Consider the following 20,382-nt stretch of genomic DNA (forward strand, 5'->3'; position numbering starts at 1 on the left):
ACTTGGCATACAGAAATACAAATTCAGAAAAGAATTACCATTGTCTAACATGGCAGATCCTATTTAGTTTCTTGTAAATTGATGCTTTTTAAAATGGTCAGTATTGCTCACAAGAACAGTACGTCAGTACCTGATTCAAGCAAGCATACATCCTGTCCACTGGTTTCAGGTACTATTGCAGAAATATTGAGGTTAAAATTATCAATGGATAACTGAGTCATTTACACTGTTCTTTGGGAACGAAAATATGCTACTTTTATTGCAAATATGGCACTGACGTCCTTAGCATTCAAATGGAAAGCATCACACAAGAACCCTTAAATTTGCTACACCACTACCTTCATGACCCTAACAACCCAGAAAGCAAAAGCATTCTCCTTCAAACCTCTCATCTCAAAATCAAAATAAGCACAACCGCTTTCACTTCTAGTTAATAGATCACTTGCTGCCGTTAACCGCAGCCTCTCCTTCGACGGCCAAAGGAACAGATTTCGCCTGCACTCAGACATTGTGGTAAATCGTAAGTAAGAGGAGATCGCCTTGAGTTAGTGAAAGCATCAAACAGATCAAAATGTTGCCACTTACCAAATTGCGATACTTGAGGGCATAGAACATCTCAAGGTAGCGGCGTGTCTCGCGCCTATCCAGGTTAGAGACATACTTCCAGAATCCATAAACACCAGCAAGAGTCATCAACCTCTCAGAGTAGAGCTTCCAAGTGTACCTGAGTCAGTCCAGATCAAAACAATAAGCGAATGTATAAGTTACTAATGCTGATCCATAATATAGCCACCCAGAAGATAACTATGTACTCACTTCTCTTCAATGCGTTGAAGTCCTCCTTCTGAAATTTTGTTCCAGTGGGTCGGATCTTCCTTGCACTTCTCAAAGAAATCTACTAGAAGCGCAGAGGCCTTGTCACCTTGATAAGGATCAATGTGGAAGCCAGAAACTCCATGTACTATGATCTCAGCAGGACCACCGTAAGCAGTCGCGAACGTTGGAAGACCACATGTCATGGATTCAACCACGGTAAGCCCAAAGGCTTCATAGAAAGCAGGCTGAAGCAGAAGTAAAACACAGAAGAGATTGTAAGACTTCTACTTAGTGAGTAATTGGTGTCCCAAAAGTTCAGGGACAATATTTACCTGCACAAAAGCCCCTCTAGTATCACAAATGTAGCGATAGAGCTCTGCATTGCGGACACGGTTCATCTGTGCAGAGATCCATCGGATGTGGCCATTCAATTGATACTGTTCAATGAAACTGTACATCTTCTTAAACTCTGCTTGCTCCTCAAGATCCTTTGACTCCTTTCCATGGTCTCCACAGACCACCACAAGGTTAACAAGCTCCTTCAGACGGGGATTCTTACCATAAAACTCGACCAAACCAGTTAAGTTCTTCACTCTATCAAGCCTTGCCATGGAGAAAATGATGGGCTTGTTCCTGTCCTTCAACACAAACCTGCAAAGGCCCTCAGGTTAGATATCAGTAAACTACATTGCATTAGAGACAAGATAATGGTGAAAGAGTAGATTCTAACTTGTGCTCATTGTTCTCGATGTTACTGTAGAGCAGCTCCTCAATCTCGGGGTGGAGGGAGGTGAGTCTTTTATGCGACTCAGAGTATGGGAAATAGATAGACATATCAGCTCCAGGGGAGACGATGTTGAATTTTGGATCAAAGACATCAATTCCATGAACAACTCGGTAGAGTCCAGGAAGTGTGAATCCAGTATGAGACTCGTATTGTCCCACAGTATCCTTGCTGAAATGATTGAAATAAGAAAAATGTCAGATCCACAACTATGTCTGCTAGTTTTACAAGATGAGATTTTGTGCACTAAAATTTTCTTGGCATGGAGAATACCTTCCGGCAATCTCCTGGAAGGTACTAGTGATGATAAAGTCTGCATGGTTCATTGCAATTAAATCTGCCGTAAATTGGCATGAGAAGTGGTACTGCTTCTCAAACTTCTTCCAGTAGATGTCCGAGTTAGGATACTTTGTCTTCTCAAGTGCATGGGCAATGGTGCACTGCATTTGAAAAGATTAATGAGTATTAATAAAATACGAAGGTAGCAGTTGTAGAACAAGTGCTTTTTAACACTAGTAAAGGATGCAAACCTGAGTGACTCCCAATTTATGGGCAAGCAACGATGCCACAAGGTTTCCATCACTGTAGTTTCCAATGATCAGATCAGGAGTAGCCTGCAGCTCTCCAGCTAACTCATGTGCAACATCCTATCAAGAAATGAAGGAGAATTCATAAATCTCTGGATGTCAAAAGAGAAATCATGATAGAAAAAGAAAATTAGTTATTAGATGATAGATTTACCTCAGCATAAGTCTCTAGGTAAGGCCATACTTCAAAGCGTGAGATCCATTTGCGGACAATTCCTTGCTCCGTTCTGAATGGAACACGAAGGATGTGTGTGTGATCAGTTCCAAGGACCTTCTCAAGACGCTGACCGCAAGTTGTGCCAACTGCATCAGGAAGTAACCTAGTGACCTGTGTTAAATCCACAAGACAGTTTCAGATTAGCCTAATTACCAGAAACATTTCCTTCGCAATTTCTGTTTGTACAGAAAATGATTATCACAAGAAATTGAGCAGACATCACACTCACAATGAGAATTTTAGGGGTGATATCAAGACCTTGCTGCTTGATTCTAAGCAGCATCTCATGCTCCAAAGCGCGAACTTGATCCAAAATATAAACCACCTGCAAAGGAGTTTGTTTAAGCAGAAAGAAATGGAAACATGGTATCATGTAAGAAATAACCAACTCATTATGGAGCCATACCTGGCCGCCAGTGTCGGGATACCCCAACACATTAGCTTGGGCAAAGTAGCCGTGAGGAGAAAGGATGACAACATTAAACACCATAGGGATTGTACTAAGGAACTTCTCCAATGTAGACGGATCAGGTGCCTCAAGAAGATCCAGGAGAAGATGAATAGTCTCGTGTACACGCTGCGCCGTGTCACCCCAACCCTTCTCCAGACCAAGTTCTTGAAATCTAACATCATTCAAGCGAACAGAGTACAGTCAGGAATCCTAAAAAATTAATTGCAGAAAAAAGGAAAAGAAAAAGAATAGTGTGCATTAGACTACCTGTAAGTAAATTCTGAGTATGGAGTGTCTGATGGGATGCTCAACAGATATTCCTCTGCCTTCCTCAGTGCAGATTGGAGAGCACTAAGGCTGCGGATTCTATCGTTCAGCATCATAGTCTGCATGAATTGTAAACAAATTATAAACAAACTTCAATGACTACTTAAAAATAAAATCTAGATCATTCTACATGGGTCATGGATCCAATAGCTTACCATGCCCTTGTAGTTATGGGCGCGAAGAAAGTTGAGCAAGGGGTACAAGCTTTCTTTGTCCTGGAACAACTTTGACGAAAGATGACGATTAAGGAATTGCACTCCATTGCCGATGGATTTCGACATCGAAGGCTTAGGGAAAGAAGCATTGAAAGGCTCAAAATCCAATTCAAGGACAAAATTGTTTTCAAAGCTGAAAAGGAAAAAAAATCACAGTCAGAAAATAGATAAATGACAAAATTAGATGCAATAATGGCAAAGAAATTCGATTGCTGGATATCAAAAGACTTGCCTTCCATCAGCAAGCTGTTCCTTGAACTGCAAGTACTCAGGCACATTCAATTCCTCAACAGCAAGCTCACTAAAGTTCACCCTTACATACTCCCAAACTCCAGGCCTTGGGCGAATGGCTAGAGCGACCCAGGGCGGTATCACAATCGCTTCCTGCATCAAAAGACGGCAGTTTTATTCTGTAAACTAACTTAATATCATACTATAACAGCAACAATTTCTAATAGATACTGACTCACCTGTGCAGCTTTCATAACATCCTCAAATGCTCCATCCTTCAGCTTCTCCTTGTCGGCTTCCGGAATCACGGCGTTATACTCTGCCAGTATTTGATGGGGCAGCAGCATACCCTTTCCTTGGTTAACAAACCTGAAAGAGTTCATAGCAATCAGAAGGATTTCAACAACTTTTGGCACTACAAATGGATTTACGTTTGGATCTCAACATCATTTTAAGCACGCATGCACGCATTCAAGCATACCTTGAAAACAACGCCACCAATTCATTCGGATGAGCGGAGAGCGAATCGCCAATGCGCTCCCTGACGCTGTGGAGGCGGCTCAACACGCGCTGGTCGGTGACGGCGGCTTCCCCCATGTTACCCTTCTTCAAGCCTCAGGAAGACCTTAAGACTGCGAAATAAAAGCTAAAATAGTTCAGAGTATAGATCAAAGACAACAACTTTGAGAAGGAAAAATAAAAAGAAGGAACTTTTCCAACTTAGAATGGTCAAGAGCAGGAGCCTAGCAGAAGGAAAGCGGATGAGATCTTAAGACAAGAGCAAGGAATATATAATAATCAAATCAACAAAATTTGTTCTTCTTTTTCTTGCAGTAGTGCCAAGTGTTCACTAGAAGTTACGAGTGAGCTAAGAGCTCTCCCTCACACTTGCAACGTGTAATAACGCATCCGGAATCGATGAAACTTGCAGGAAGAAATTAAAAAAAAAAAAAAGCTGGAACTTTTGTCAGCATTCTTCGAGGCGTTTCATAACAAGAAACATAATTTTATGAGGTGGATCTTTACGCACCAACTAAGTTCAAATTCTTCCCAGTATATCGTCCTAAAACCGGAATTTAATTTCTTGCCGAGTACCGCCAAGATGCAGCTTTTTTTTCTTTTCTTTTCTTTTTCCTCACCCAGAGTTCTTTACCTTCTTTTTCATTCATTGAAAAAAAAAAAAGGAGCAACCTTTACCTTTGCAGAGCGACCCAAATGGAGATCCGAGCTCGAAATGCGAGCAGACCCCGAAAGAGAGGAAACAAAAGAAACGCAACGCAAGAGAAAGGAATCAAGAAAACGAAGTGAACGGAGTTGGGAATGGATTGGATGAAGGAGATGATCCCTCCCACCCCTTTTTATACCCAAAATTCTACCTTCGCCTTTTGGTGGGCCCACTCTCTCTCTCTCTCCCTCTCTCCCTCTCTCTCTCTCTGCGCCAAACCGCTTTCTTCCTGTGGGGTGGGGTTCCAGTTTTGCCGTCGGTGGAAGGAGGAAATATATATACATATATATATTTTTTAATTTACCATCTTTGGGTTTTTTAATATATATGTTTCCTCGTCACCTATGGATGATAAGGGAAAGTGTATGATTATCAAGTAATCTTGTCCTCAGATGGAAATTTGTCACAGATTTCTTGGCAAATTATAAACAAATCACCAGAAAAAAGAAAAGAAAAAGAAAAAAAGATCACGATTGTAGGAGATTACTGCGACCAGAAGATCCCCACTATATTATCTTATGTCCCTCATGACACTATCCATTTGCAATTTAGATATTTCTCTACTGAAATGTATTCAGAAAAAGAAAAGCTTAACTTTTATGAGCAGAGTCGGATGTACAGGCTATAAACATTGCAACATGTGATCCCAACACCATCATCGCACGTGCTGAATACATCTAAGATTTTGTAACAATCTTATCCAAAAATATTGTTCTATTTTCCGTTAAAATCTGCAAACATTTATTAATGACATACATTGTTAGTTTGCTACCTTAATAACTTAGTAATCTTTATCATAATGTCTCTGGATGGAGAGGCATAATGTGAATGTGGACTTGGAACCACTGAGATAAATGCATTTACCTACCAACTGTGGGAATTGTTACTGCAGGAGCTTTGTTCTTATCCAAAATCTACCTAACAATGTGGCCCACTTTATAGATTTCTTTCATCTTTTGATGGGAGAAGGGAAGAAAAAGAAAAAGAAGTTGGATCAATTGGTAAAGCATTTAGATCTACACTTGTGGAGGCCACCTCTAATTATTCTTAGGTTCGTACAAAGCTCACCAAACTCAAACGTCCTATGAATGACAAGGATTCACCAACCGAGATTGTAGCCTTTCTCCTTTACAACATTTTTGCAGACAAAGACGCACCAAGTTCATGCATTCTAATCCCTTTATTTATTTTTTTACTATTCTTTAACTTTGCGTAATTAATTAATTCAAATCTAGTTATAGAGTAAGTAAGCAAATTTTGAGGTTCCAGGATGGATTAGTTTGGAGCTCACAGTCAACTTGGAGAGACCTCAGGGCTATGGGCAGTCAGCATGCATGCCTTTTATCTATCTAGGGTTTCTTATCTCAGAAGGTCGAGTTAAAGGTGAAGGAGCACAAATGCTTGCTAGATCGAATTGGAAGCAAGCTATCGGGATGGAAGAAATGCATGTTGTCTATGCTTACATCCATACAGACGTACCGGCTTAGTAGCACTTGAGTTCCTGATTCATTGTTTGAGCGCTCGAAAGATCACGAATCAGTTCAATTTTAATATCTTGATTTTGAGTGGTAATGCATCAGACCCCCTAATACTAGATAGAGTATGTCTCTAGAGAAAGCAATGTGACAACAGATTGAACTACTGGCCATGGTAGGAAAATCTCTTGGGGCTGGGTGGTGGGGTCAGGTAATCTGGTTCCCTAATTTTTGTAGCCTTATATCTTTGGACTCTTATATAGCAAGTTAGGTAGATGTAATTCTAGCTTATCTAACTCTATTTTCTAAAAGGAAAAAAGTTATACAGTAATATACTATCGGATTATTATTCACAAAATCTATTAACATCTTAAGTGGAGGTGGAGCTTGAGTAGTTGTTTAAAGTTTATTATTTTTTATTTTTTAGAGGTGTTCGAAATAAAGATATTTTCTTGATATAAGTAGGGTTTCTGTAGGGATTTCCTGCACTCGGGGTTGTAGATAATCCGACCGTTCTTGAGGCTCCATTTCCGCGGGCCGGGTAATCGGCGATCGCGGATAACTGCAGCCGCGTTTTTGGACCGCCGGTTAGTAGATACGTATCCGGATTCCGGGATCTAGGATACTGCTGAGCTGGCGCGCACGAGGGCCTCATCCAATGAGTTCGTTTCCCGCGGGCCTAGCAGCAAATCCATTGGCGGATGCTGGTGGGCCCCACAGGTCCCTCCCAAAGCACGTGCTCACCTTAACACCCGAACAAACATTATGTTGGAGCTTGGCTGGATACTGTCTAAAATTCTAAAAAAATCCAAATATTAATTTATTTTCCAGCCTGGCTCACCTCTGGAGTACATCCCAAGCAATGGAATGATCGTCACAAATTAATAAATGAGCTCTTAATCGCAAATTATATCATCAAATATTCCACTACCAAAGAAATTATTATTTTTAGTTTTACTAAGGTTGTTGAGTTTTCTACCATTTTAATCTGTCACCAAAAACTGCTAAATTGAATTACAATTTCCAACCAGAAGTTGTTGTGTTTTTATTTTCTGATTTATATTAAAAATTATTCAGTAAATTACTAAGTTTTAGGGGCATAAATTTTTACATAAATCATTTAATAGGACAACAACTTTTAAATATAAATTACTTACAAGTGTCATGACCATCATGCATGGACCACTCATTCTGCTATTATGAGCATCATATATTAGAACTGGAATATACTCCAGAATTATATGCCTTTTACTTTTCATATATATATATATATAATAGTGAGAGTGAACTCAACTTGTATGTGCATGACAGTAATAGGTCAGGTTCATGAAGATAGTAACAAGTATCTATGGCGACACCACTGCAACAAGACAAATGCACATGGGAATTATATCAACATCTTCTTGAAGAAAATATAAAAGCAAACCTAGCTATCAATGCATGGAAAACAAATATTATGTGATGTTTGTTTCCTTTCTACGATTCAGCAGGATAAAAAATATATATATAAAGTATTAATTGTGAGTTAATTAGTATGAATTAACGGGAGTGTTAGGTTGATGGTTGCCATGTCATGTCAAGTCACTCGCTTATCATCTATTTCAACGGTAGATAGCTGATCTTAGTCACAACAATAAAGAGTTAGAGAACAACTAGCTAATAAAATATTGCACCAAATCCAAAAATATCTATCTGTCTTCTCTAATGAACTCGTCCTTACCTAAAAATATGAGTACAAAATATCAACTTAGCAAACTGCATGCAGACTGAATATATGTTCCCTACTTTTTCCCTTTATGCTTTAAATTTTTCTTAAAAACTTTAGCTTGATATCCAAGCAACAATATATATATATATACATATAATTAAGTAGAAGCATGATAATTAGGTTAACTGCTCTCCACCAACCAAGGAGGAGTTAGCTGAAGACTTTTATAAGAGGATCAAAGGGAGGGAGAGGTCCCAAAATCGTTTGATTAATTACTGGCCGTACGTACAAAGAGTTTGGACCCACCATGTTACTGGAACTACACGAAAAAAGCCTTGCAATAATATTCTGAGTCTGAGAGGAAGTCAGATGTCAGCAAAGGCAAAGCAATCACAGTATCCACTAACATATGTACATGTTCACCTGGACCCGCTCCAGTCTATTACTTAATCTTATCCACTTTTATCTAGATATATATATGTATATATATATAAGAGAGAGATACATGAGCTGTTCTTAGATCTGCAGTTCTGACTGTAAGAATTTCATACAGCAATCTGTGATAGGTTATATTAAAAATATAAAGATAAAAATCACTGTACTTTAATCACTTAAGCTTTTAAAAGCATCGATTTTTTTTTTAATCTTTGAAATTGACTGCGATCAATAAGAGAATTCCAAGCAGTAATTGTCGAAGATGGATGTCAATTGTCAAGTCATTAAAGAGAGGCATTAATTAAAAGGAAGAAAAGGTAAGCTTCAGAACTTACTAGTGATAATGATATAGATGAGCCTGTATTCTTAGCTTGTGGAAAAGTATCCTACTAGTTGATAGTTCTGAATAGTACTCTTCAGTTCCTTTTCATCTACTTGTGATCCTTAATCCTTCTTTTAATTGCTTTAACTTTTTAGAGCTCAATTAATTTTCCTAGGTAATTAAGGATTAACCAAAACCCCATCTATAGCTGGAATCTAGCTCCACAGATTTGAAAGAATTTTGACAGTGTCATACAGTAGTAGCAAGCTTCATGTAGCAGCCATACATGACATACATCTGCCAACTCTCTGCAAAATTTTGTTTAGATGGAACCCTGCATATCAGACAAACTATATGATGCGTCAACATCAAATAGGTCATCAGCAAGCAATGGCGTAATTATCAACCTGTAACATTAGCATTTACACCAACTTTGCAGACGGTGGCATGGGTTATGCCATGATTATTGTTTCCTCCTAGTGGGGCCTTCTTCTTGCTTCACATCTCAGTTCTAAAGAGTACGTCTTTAATATCTTGAAAGAACCTATGGAGTATTATACCATTTCAACCGTTAGAATAGAATAGAGAAATTAATGATAATATTCGTATTGACTTATAACGTACATCGAATACCATGCATAGACAACTTTGACACTAACAGGAGAAAACAAAATGGGTGGAAAGGATAGATATGATATTAACGATCACAAACGAGTTAGAATAAACTATTGTGATTGAATAACTATTGATTGCTTGCAGTGAGTGCATTTGGCCTTTCTATATTTATGATAGTTTTTTAGTTCCCACTGAGAAATATCTTCTGCCCTAAATTTACGACGGTCCATCATAATAACCAATAGTTTTGGCTTCTATTCAACAATTAGAGGTCCAATCTAACCTTTTCTTCTTCTTCTTCTTCTTTATTGTTTCTGTTTTTATTTTTTATTTTTTATTTTGGTTTAAAAAAAGATTCATCTCAACCTCATCTTTCACTTCACATATTGGCTGGCATTCATGTACTGCATCGGCACTTGTACCATTCATCAACTTTTTATTATGTGCATCTCTATTTTTAATTTATCCAAAGCTATGATGTGCATGACCATGGCTTATGACCACATAAATAAGCACGCATGCCTTCACGTTGCAGCCAATCAAATCGTCTGCTTGCATGCATGCATGGTAATGCCCCTCCTGTCACACCAACATCTAGGACTAGTATTATTATTCTTATTCACTTCAAAACAAAGAATACTAACACACCTCGGAAATTACAAAAAAAGAAAAGAAATTCTTGTTGATACGTTAAAAGAGACGAGGAGTAATGGTTTCTGATCACCAACCTTTCCTTGGTCTTACCAAATTAATATATTTAATTGCAATTTGGTGCATTATTATATACTAGTTTAGTAGAGAGGAGATCCATGGGCAATTCTGGTTGTTTTGAGGACTATGTTGGTAATATAATCTATATATCTTAAGTACACTTCGTTGCACGATCCTAGAAGGTAACTTGGAAAGTTGCATGGTTATAGGGTTGCAGGAAATTAATAAAGCTGATGGATTAGAATATAGCATGACTTTATCTGACCATATGAGCTGCATTGGATCTACATATTATCAATAGAAGCTTATGAATTAATTGTGAAGAAATATAGGTTGCAGTACAGAAGAACCTACTACTACTTTTGAGAATTATCTGATTATTTTCCTTTAAAATATCATCTGCAAGATTTCTTATATTTTCTAATTAGAACATACATACCACCTCCTTACATATAACGCTTTTACCCTTGCCTAGCTACTTTTTGCAAGGTTGAACTATTGTAATTAGTCTTTTCTAAAAAAAAAAAACTGAATAAAAAAAACTATTGTAATTGGTTATGTATATTTAGTAGGGGTGAAAACGGGTAGGATTAACTATCCGACTCGGATCGAATTCGGATAAAAAATTTCTATCCGATTTGGATATGGATAGAATTTTTGAAAAAAATTCGGATAAGGATTCGGATACTGGTCAGATATATTTTTCGGATTCGGATACGGATATCAGATATCCGTATTTCCGTATATTTTTTTAAATGATTTATAGTTTTTAGTTTGCTTATTTAAATATGAAATATTAATATTGTTACTAATAATACGTTATATATTATTTATAGAGATTAATTTCTCTAATTTTATATATTTAACATACAAAACAATTATTTATTATAAAACTCTTAATAATTTTGTGTTAATTATACCTAAATAAAATATTATAATTATTTTAAATTCAATCAATATCCATTTAAGATCCGATTATTTATCCAAAAATTATCCATATCCGTTTAGTTAGGATATGGTTTTAAATTTTGCTATCAGTCTAATATCCGTATCCGAATCTATATCCGCACTAAAAATATGGATCCGAATATGAGTTAAGCACTATTCGATCATTTTTCACCCCTAAGTATAATTGATCAGCTAACTATAACTTCATGAGGATGCAAATAAATAAAGAGAATACAACTAAGCAAAATGAAGGACCTAATAGCCATCAAAACCATCTTCGACATCTTATGATCGTAGGAGAGGGAGGAACGGCAAAATGAAGGACCCAATGGCCATCAAAACTATCTTTGACATCTTACCGCTAGAGGATAGGGAGGAAGGCTCACCGTCGGAGGAGAGGGAGGAAGTCTCACTAATATTTTTTAAAAAAATTTCTAATATCAAATAATTTGTTGATTTAACCTTAGCCCAAATTTAACCCAAGAGATTTCTATAAGCATTTCCTTTGTAGGAAGATCATGGGCCAAATATTAGGCCCATTAGGCCCAAAGAAGCCTTGGCCCTGCCATTAAAAAGGACTATTTGGTCATTTGAGCTAGTCGCGCTAGGGTTTTCAAAAACCTCATAAGAAGTAAAAAGACCCTCCTTTGTTATATCCTGCTTTCTTCCTCTGTCGTCGACCCTCTCCTCCCTAAAACCCTAACCCCGACCTAATAGTCCTCGTTCTACGTCCGTGTGCTAAGAAGCCATGGCGGCGACGCGGGTGCTCTCCCAGAAGGAGCAGGATATCCAGATGATGCTCGCGGCCGACGTCCATCTCGGCACCAAGAACTGCGACTTCCAGATGGAGCGTTACGTCTTCAAGCGGAGATCGGATGGTATAATGCCGAACCCCTAAACCTTAAATCCTGTTATTGATGGCGAATCTGTAGTCTTAGTTGTTATTACTTCCTTCCAACTTGAGATTGAATGAGTTCGCTAGCAATGTGATATAATTATTATTTTTGTTTGCCTTTTCAACCTACAGTAAAAGGAGCTTTTTTGTTTATTTCTGTGGGAGAGTTTACATGAATTATTGCTTTCCTTCCTTTCTGCTGGTCTTAGCTAAGGAAATATAAATGTATAGTTAGCATTACTTAAAGCTAAGTTGTTATGGAGGTTAATTCAACGTTTTGCTAATAAGTTGGACCGTGATGATCTATAGTTAAATTTAAACATTTATTGGAAGGTAGAATTGTCAGAAAAGAAAGGTATGAAAATGTCACTGGATTTTTCTTTGATAGGATGAGTTGAGTTGAGGGTGGATATTTGGATGTTTGAATATTGCAAACTGCAAATATAGGATGTTAGATTTATTTCAGGGAATGAAAACTCTTTCTGCATTGGCAGTACCTTTTCATTTTTTTACTAGTTTAGAAGTTACACTATTTAAATTACCAGGGTTTCTGTTAATTTGCTATTAATTTGGTTCTGCAGTACAAGTAGCTATAAAATGCTACTTGAGAGAAGCAATATTTTAGTTGCTTAGAAATTTACTGGATCCTTTGACTTACCATGAACTAGACTCCCTAAGTTATTTCTATTTACTACAGGTATTTATGTCATTAACCTCGGTAAAACTTGGGAGAAACTTATGCTGGCAGCTAGGGTAATTGTTGCCATTGAGAACCCTCAGGATATCATTGTCCAATCTGCAAGGCCATATGGTCAGAGAGCTGTCTTGAAGTTTGCACAGTACACCGGTGCTCATCCTATTGCAGGGAGGCACACACCTGGAACCTTCACTAATCAGCTCCAAACATCCTTTAGCGAGCCTCGTCTTCTTATCCTTACTGATCCTAGGACTGACCATCAGGTGAATCCAGTTCTACAATCTTTTACACATCACATTGGCCAACTCTGAATTATTAATTCTATTAAACTGTTGACAGCCTATCAAGGAATCTGCTCTGGGAAATATTCCAAGCATTGCCTTCTGTGATACTGATTCTCCTATGCGATATGTTGATATTGGAATTCCTGCAAATAACAAAGGAAGGCACAGCATTGGCTGCCTCTTCTGGCTACTGGCAAGGATGGTTCTTCAGATGCGGGGTACTATTCCTCGCGGGCACAAATGGGAAATAATGGTAAGATTTAATAAGATATGCCTTTTTATGAACCTTCTTGACTGGTAGGTCAATTTGCTTGTGATAGTAGACTTAAGCATGAGAAAAGGTTGAGATAGTTGAAGATTGCAAGTTACTTCCAACTTTTTAAGAAATTTGGATATGGTGTGGTTGTGGCAGGTCGATCTCTTCTTCTACAGAGATCCTGAGGAAGCAAAGGAACAGGAAGAGGAGGCTCCTGTGGCCCCTGATTATGGTGCTGTTGCTGAATACACGGGTATGGCAACTGATCAATGGGTTGATGTTGGGGCTACACCTTCTGCCATTCCTGCAGTGGCTGGTGCTGATTGGGCTGCCAGTCAAGGTGAATTTCTAAGTATTTATTTTCCTATCTTCCCTTCTTTTTCTTTCAGATGGGTTATTTAATTGTAATAGTAGATGGCCCACTGGGCTGAAAATTAACCCGTACAATCTATCTACCCTTTCAACAGTCTCTATAGTGCAATCACCTGTGGTATCTTCTGTTTCTTCTTTGACCTTTTTGCGTTAACTTTTTTATTTATGGATTATAACGATCTCTGGCCTCAATGGAAATATATTGATGCATTGAAAATTTTTGTTCTTTTGATGACAGCTCCAGTAGCCGGTGATGGATGGGATTTGGCTGCAGCCCCACCTATGGCTGCTCCTGAAGTTGCTCCAGCTGTTCCCTCTGGTTGGGAAGCTGCTGCACCTGCTGCCACAGGCTGGGAGTAGCAAGTCATGTAACACCTATTTGCTACGAATAGGATAGTGATAGATTATTTCTGAAGAGTTGTTTTTAGATGCTGTCAAGTAACCTTTGTTTACCACGAAGTTATGACCATCCAGCTATGAACTCTGCTGGTAACCATGCCATTTTTCCTGTCTGTTGAACCTGGATGCCAGTAAATTTTGGTGCATTTTGAAATAGAATTATGTTCCTATGCTTAATGTTTATATTTGCTAGCTTGCCCTTGATTTGCATTACTACAAAATATGTTGATTTACGGGACCAACATTTGGATAGGCATATCTACGTTACAGAGAATACAATTGTATCTTCTGAAATTTACAAATTACTACATGTCTGGATAGAAGAAAATATCTGCGCCACCTTCAGAATGGCCTACAAATATCAGATCAATTTATCGATCAGGAACACTAAACGGAGAAACAAACATCATTGAAAGGGGATGTAGCTCAAACGGTAGAGCGCTCGCTTTGCATGCGAGAGGTACGGGGTTCGATACCCCGCATCTCCATTTTTCATATAGTTTTCAACTTTATCAGCCAATCAATCATAGCAGACGAGGCATAAATAAAGATGTCGAATCTGAGTTCTGAAAAGTGTTCTGCATTCTTTTGGATTATACACCAAAGTTTCTATCACCAATTGTTACAATTTTCATTCTTGTGATTGCATTGTGAAAGTTGATAGCAATTTACACAGAAAAGATCTAAATATAGTACAAGTTCCTGAATGAACTCAATGGAATATAGGTAGTTACTCAGAAATACTGCAAGGTATACTCAACTTCAGAGTATCAGATAAAAGATCTAGTGGTAATTTGATTACATTCTTTATTTCGATAGGCAGGCAACATCAGCTAACTACATACCAAACCACAACAAACGAGAACTTTGGCTGCATATCTTGTGTTTCAACTGAGCATAATGCTATTGAAGAGAATAGGTTGGCATGGATGTGCCTTTATTCTAAGCTGCATTGATTACATTAGAGATCTCAGTCTGTCCCCTTCAGTCAGCGCATGTTTCCTGGTGATATCCTTTATGCTTGGACAACCAGAGAGAGCCATGGTTAGCTCCAGCTCATCTCGAAGCATTTCGATGATCCGTTTTGCGCCATATTCTCCCTTTGCTGCCAGGCCGTAGATAATAGGTCGACCAATCTGCAACATAAGAGAGTTAACCTAAAACCAGCTTAGAGCATCTTTAGCCTCCAAATATGGAGCCAAAAATGGAGCAAGAATCCTGTGCACTTCAATTCATTAGGCTACATATTTATTAAAATAATAATATAATATATATTATTATATTAGTTATTTTAAATTATTTAATAGGTTATCTTAATGTTATTACTTTAATAAAAAATATATGGTTTGAAAACTTTCATCGAGATCTTTAAAATAAGACTAATATTTAATAGTTTCAAAAATAATTTTAAATTACTAATTTTTTAATTAAATACATCGAAATTATATTACACGAAATAAACATCGAAATAAGCATTATATGTTATTAACTAAAAATATCAAAATTACATTACATAAAAATAAGAAGAAATTAACCAAACATAATAAAAATAAATAAATTTTTAATTTTGAGTAATTATATTTTAGGACACATAATTTATTAGATTCATTTTTATAAATAATAAAAATTTAAAATTTAAATTAACTTAAAAATAATTTAATATTAGACTCAGTTTAAAGCTCTTGATGAAACCTTTCCAATGGTATTATTTTTATTAAAAATTAATTAGTAAAACTAATTATATACTCAGTTTAACTAACTAAATTGTGTAATAAAAGATACAGATGAAATTAAAATTATTGAATGTAATAAATATTGGATAATTTTAGTATTTTTAAAAAGTTAAAAAGACAAATGGCGCCGGGCTCCATTTTTATGGTGGGGCTCTAAATTTAGAGATAGCTTTGGAGTCCGGTTGGAATTGCTCTTAGAGCAAACCATTTCATATTTTTAAGGATGAACAGGGCCAACTCTTTGGTGGTCAATATTATGTCAGAAATGAAGAGTGGATAATGGAAAGTATCACAGGCGTTACTCTCTTTTACTTGTTCTGTACAAAGATTCATTATGAAAACCTGCAAATGTACTTCTTAGAAGCATACCATGACAGCTTTGGCACCAAGAGCCAATGCCTTGAATACATCTGTTCCACGCCTGACTCCCCCATCCAGTAAAACAGGCACGGCTCCTGCTACAGCTTTAACCACCTGTTGCTCAACAATAATGAAAGATCTGGGAGTCATATGTTGTTTAATTTTAGCTGAGACAGAAAATATTTCGATCATCTTTGCTTTCAACTGGCCACCTTAATTATAGCACACATTTCATTCTGAATTTACGGAATATGAGATAGCAACCATTTGCAGAAGATTTATCAAAAAGTATTCCCTATTTCACAGGTAGAACTATAGAAGCATTACCTCTTCAAGAGCAGATATTGTTGCTGGTGCATAATCAAGCTGGCGTGCACCATGGTTGGATACAACTATGCCAGATACTCCAATTTCAACTGCCTTTATGGCTGTTCATGTTTGTCAAATAGGAAAACTTAATCAACCAAAATTAGTCGTGTTAACACTTAACAGAAGATGAAGAACCAAGGGTAGGATGAAATATTAGTTACCATCTTCTGCAGTGATGATACCCTTTACTAGAATTGGCAAACTTGTTATAGATCTGAGCCATTGTATGTCCTGGAAATGTCAGATGCTAGATAAAATCAAAATCATAAAGCACACTAATCAGTTTTAAGATAGTATAATATATAAACAGTTTCCTAGATGATTTCTAAGCATTTATGTATAATTAGAAAAATAACGAATACTACAAGAAGTACGAGTCATAAAAGCGATCAATAACTGGGACCCCTATAGTCTTAATTTTCTACATTTAGAATTTCCACAGAAACAGCCCCATGACTAAAATTTAAAAATAAACAGAGAGTTAAGATTTCAAGATATACAAAGCTTAATTCTCTTATTTCATCTGTACCTTCCAATTCAAAGAAGGATCTAATGTCACAGATGCAAATGCTTCAAGGTCAGAACCTCCTTTCTGCAATGAAGAAATTGATTCATAAATATTGAAGGAGTTATGAACAATATAAAAAGTACCAAACAAACTCTCTTTATGCAACAGTACAATTGCATGCATCTTCTGTTGTACAACCTTCTTTCTGTATAGATAGCAATGTCTTTCATGAGTTACTGGATGTAAAAAAAGCTACCAGGCCTTCTGTATAGGCCATGATCTGTTTCACAGAAAACCTTCTAATTACACAATTACTATCCATTCCCACTGCAAACAATGATACCAATATTGCCATTTCACAACCACTGATACAAATATTTTTTAATACTAGTACAAACTTGAGCATGTACTAGCAGCCATAGAAAAATCTAGAGCCACATAGTTTTGTTCCTTTTTCACTACCCGAAAGGGTTCACACATCCTGATATATTCCCAATAGACATAATTGGGATGCTTCATCCAAGATAGCTATTTTAAACTACAGATATTTTAACAACCAAAAGTAGCAATCTAATGCATTTCACTCACAGCATCAACATCCACTGATAATAAACCCTCAAGATTCAACATCTTTGGAATTGTCATCCTGCAGAATGGAACAACTCAGTCAACAGAAATGAAATATCATAGATGTGACCAATGAGTACAGAATTTCTTGCAACATAGATCGAATGGTAGTATTCTTGGAAAAGAGTAAAGAATAATCACTTTCAAACATATAAGCTTCATGACATGCACACTGTGTAAGTGATGAAAACCAGAATTTATATTCTAGCAATCAGTAGGTTTATGAAAAATCGAAATACATCCAATGATCAGCATAGAAGGAGTATATTTTAATCTTCAAATTGCTAGAAAAACATCCGATCTCACAGGTTACGTATAACCTTACAAACACACAAATTTAGAACTTCTTTGGAAAATTTAGGTGTTACTGGTGTAATATAAGGATGCAAAAAACAATATATTGTCACACTGAAGATTTACAAGGAAAAGGAGAGAACAATCACTTGTTTCTAATATCTGCCTCTCGTCGACCCAGCCTAGGGGTGTCAACTGTCAGCACGATAGCCTTGTATCCATTACTCTCAGCTCTTCGTACTAAAGTTGCTGAAACATCTCGTTGCTTATATACCTGTCGGTATGCATGAACAAACAATAAACTAATAAAGTAAAATAAATATTACACTAGACAAGAGAAGAAAGGCTTGTAAAGCTTATATAAACCATACATATAATTGAAAGAAGCGAATGGCATGACAACTGGAAGCAACCTCCTCTATGGTATAGTTCGATGAAAAGGACAACACCTGGAAAAACACAGGGCCTTCTAAAATTTATATAAAAGAAATTGGAGTAACATTCCGTTTCTAGATTTACCATTATTGTGTTACATGCTGCTGCAGCTCTTGCTGTTGCTAATTCTCCTGCAGACATTTAAATCTGACAATTAGATATGAGGGACATTCTTATAGCTAATTTGTCATATTAGAATGAGTTTGTAACCTTCTGGATGTGCTAATTTCTGCATTCCTGTAGGGGCAACCATTATAGGCGAGGCCATACGATACCCCAGTAAGGTTGTCGACATATCTATTTTGCTCACATCTACTAGAACTCTTGGCCGTAACCTGTGAATTTCTTGCTAATTAAATATCAAACTGGTAATATTCTCTTACAAGGAATGAAATGAAAGTGCTGAAACAAGAGGAATTACATAATCCTACTAAATGCTTTGATGTTCTCCCTCAAGGTATACTCATCCTCAGCTCCACCATTAAAATAATCATAGTACATCTTCGGAAGAGCTTGTCTAGCTAGTTCTTGAAACTCGCTAACATTAACTGGGCCATCCGCCATGTTTTCCTGCATGAATTAACCACCAGAATGGTATCGGGAGATATGTGCAGAATCCGTATTGATAAACAGCTTAGTATTGAATCGACTTGATGAACAGAGCATCAAATTCCTTATGGAATCATTCATGTTTAAGAGTGAAGCTCAAATCTTTCCCTTCCTCTTGCAGAGTTATTGAAACTCCTAATCCTAATTCCATCCTAGTAGAGGTAGAAGCATCAAATCAAACCAAAAATCTGTTAGGCCAAGATACAAATCTAAGTGATCCACAAACTTCTCCACGCCCTAGTCAGATTCTGCATTGATGTTATATCTGATTTAATAATTAAAATTTTTTTTTAAAAAAAAACAGGATACTATTTCTTCAATCACGCCATCAACTTCTCATTATTAAAATCCCCCCACAAAGGGATTGGCCTTCTGATAAAGCACAGCATAAATTGAGCAAATAAGCTGCAACCAAAAGGGCATCACAACCAAGTTATTTAACAACAGTAACCGCCCATTCTTCAGAGCAATTAATGTCCATCACCTCTCAATCACTTACAGGACGGCTAACAAAACTAACTAAAACATTACGGTACTACTCTGCAAGATGGTCCTACAAAGAACCCATCAAATTCTCATCTTTCAAAACAATAAAGAAGAAGAAGAAGAAGAAGAAGAAGAAGAAGCGGATCAGGATCATACCTTGGAATAAAGCAAAGATAAGATTAAAAATGTCGAAGGCTCGATTGACTGAGTGAGAGAAAAAGAGAGAGATATAAGGGAACCAACCAATGATCCGAAGCCAGCAAGTGTAACTTCGCATTTATTTATCATAGTTAGCGCATAAGAGATTCATATGCGGATACATCATCATGTCCGCGCATAAGGGCCCACATCATGACCGGCCCAATAGACGGCCCATTAAGTATATACGAATTGGGATATATACATGTATGTCCCCATCATGTATACATGTATGTCCCCATCATGACCCATGACTCCATAAGCAACGCACATAGAGTAGCAGTAGACAATTACTACTCTTATTAATTATAGATAGATAATTAAAGAGTGTCTCTGTCGTGCATTACTATGTGTGCAATACCAGTAGATTATTATTAATACTCTTTATTAGAGTGGGCAAGAGAGAGAGATATATATTATTGAAGTATCCAATACACCTACCCATAAGCAGGAAGACAAATAAAGCTGAAACTTGAGAGCTTGAAAACATCATAAGGCCTATGTCATTCTTTTCTCTATATATGACATTTACATTAGAATTTGACCTGAACTAAGATGACTTAGAACTTATAAAGCCTAGTCTACATTAAAATGTTAAATGGTCCCCACTCCCCAGGTCCAAGGGTCATGGTGAGCCTCTACTATGGCTGGCTGATGAGGGCTACCAAAATTATGACTGTTCACCATGTGGGTTAAAATGGACTCCACTGCTGCTGTTTGTTGACATGCTGAATAGCCTCACTCATCCTAGATATTTTTCTTTTAATCACATTCATCTTCTTCTCTTAAATAC

At 37.0% G+C, this 20,382-nt stretch overlaps 3 protein-coding genes and 1 non-coding gene across 4 annotated transcripts; 2 read left to right on the plus strand and 2 right to left on the minus strand.

Annotated features, from left to right (window-relative positions):
* Positions 1-175: 175 nt before the first annotated feature.
* On the minus strand, positions 176-4,985 carry LOC140773553 (sucrose synthase 1). Its single transcript, XM_073116168.1, has 16 exons — positions 4,826-4,985; positions 4,110-4,260; positions 3,868-3,997; positions 3,630-3,781; positions 3,338-3,530; positions 3,123-3,241; positions 2,811-3,027; positions 2,634-2,729; positions 2,342-2,515; positions 2,131-2,247; positions 1,874-2,040; positions 1,547-1,771; positions 1,149-1,467; positions 817-1,061; positions 586-724; positions 176-495 (listed from the first exon to the last, which is right to left on the minus strand). Exons 2-16 carry the CDS (start codon positions 4,223-4,225, stop codon positions 439-441), a joined length of 2,466 nt encoding a protein of 821 aa, XP_072972269.1. The 5' UTR covers positions 4,226-4,260; positions 4,826-4,985; the 3' UTR covers positions 176-438.
* A 6,718-nt stretch (positions 4,986-11,703) lies between these two features.
* LOC140773879 (small ribosomal subunit protein uS2-like) lies at positions 11,704-14,147 on the plus strand. The gene is made up of 5 exons (XM_073116656.1): positions 11,704-11,945; positions 12,660-12,922; positions 12,999-13,196; positions 13,356-13,539; positions 13,810-14,147. The coding sequence occupies exons 1-5, from the start codon at positions 11,816-11,818 to the stop codon at positions 13,929-13,931; spliced, it is 897 nt and encodes a 298-aa protein (XP_072972757.1). The 5' UTR covers positions 11,704-11,815; the 3' UTR covers positions 13,932-14,147.
* A 238-nt stretch (positions 14,148-14,385) lies between these two features.
* Positions 14,386-14,458, plus strand: TRNAA-UGC (transfer RNA alanine (anticodon UGC)). Its single transcript has one exon. It is a non-coding gene; the product is annotated as a tRNA-Ala (tRNA).
* Positions 14,459-14,723: 265 nt separating this feature from the next.
* On the minus strand, positions 14,724-19,659 carry LOC140774108 (peroxisomal (S)-2-hydroxy-acid oxidase GLO4-like). Its single transcript, XM_073116966.1, has 12 exons — positions 19,548-19,659; positions 18,718-18,866; positions 18,507-18,631; positions 18,381-18,427; positions 18,233-18,310; positions 18,011-18,135; positions 17,529-17,586; positions 16,962-17,024; positions 16,594-16,663; positions 16,391-16,491; positions 16,073-16,177; positions 14,724-15,106 (listed from the first exon to the last, which is right to left on the minus strand). The coding sequence occupies exons 2-12, from the start codon at positions 18,858-18,860 to the stop codon at positions 14,927-14,929; spliced, it is 1,095 nt and encodes a 364-aa protein (XP_072973067.1). The 5' UTR covers positions 18,861-18,866; positions 19,548-19,659; the 3' UTR covers positions 14,724-14,926.
* Positions 19,660-20,382: the final 723 nt, after the last annotated feature.

The sequence above is a fragment of the Typha angustifolia genome, chromosome 13 (assembly GCF_048772165.1).
Source record: "Typha angustifolia cultivar Huaian chromosome 13, ASM4877216v1, whole genome shotgun sequence".
In the NCBI taxonomy this organism is placed as follows: domain Eukaryota; kingdom Viridiplantae; phylum Streptophyta; class Magnoliopsida; order Poales; family Typhaceae; genus Typha; species Typha angustifolia.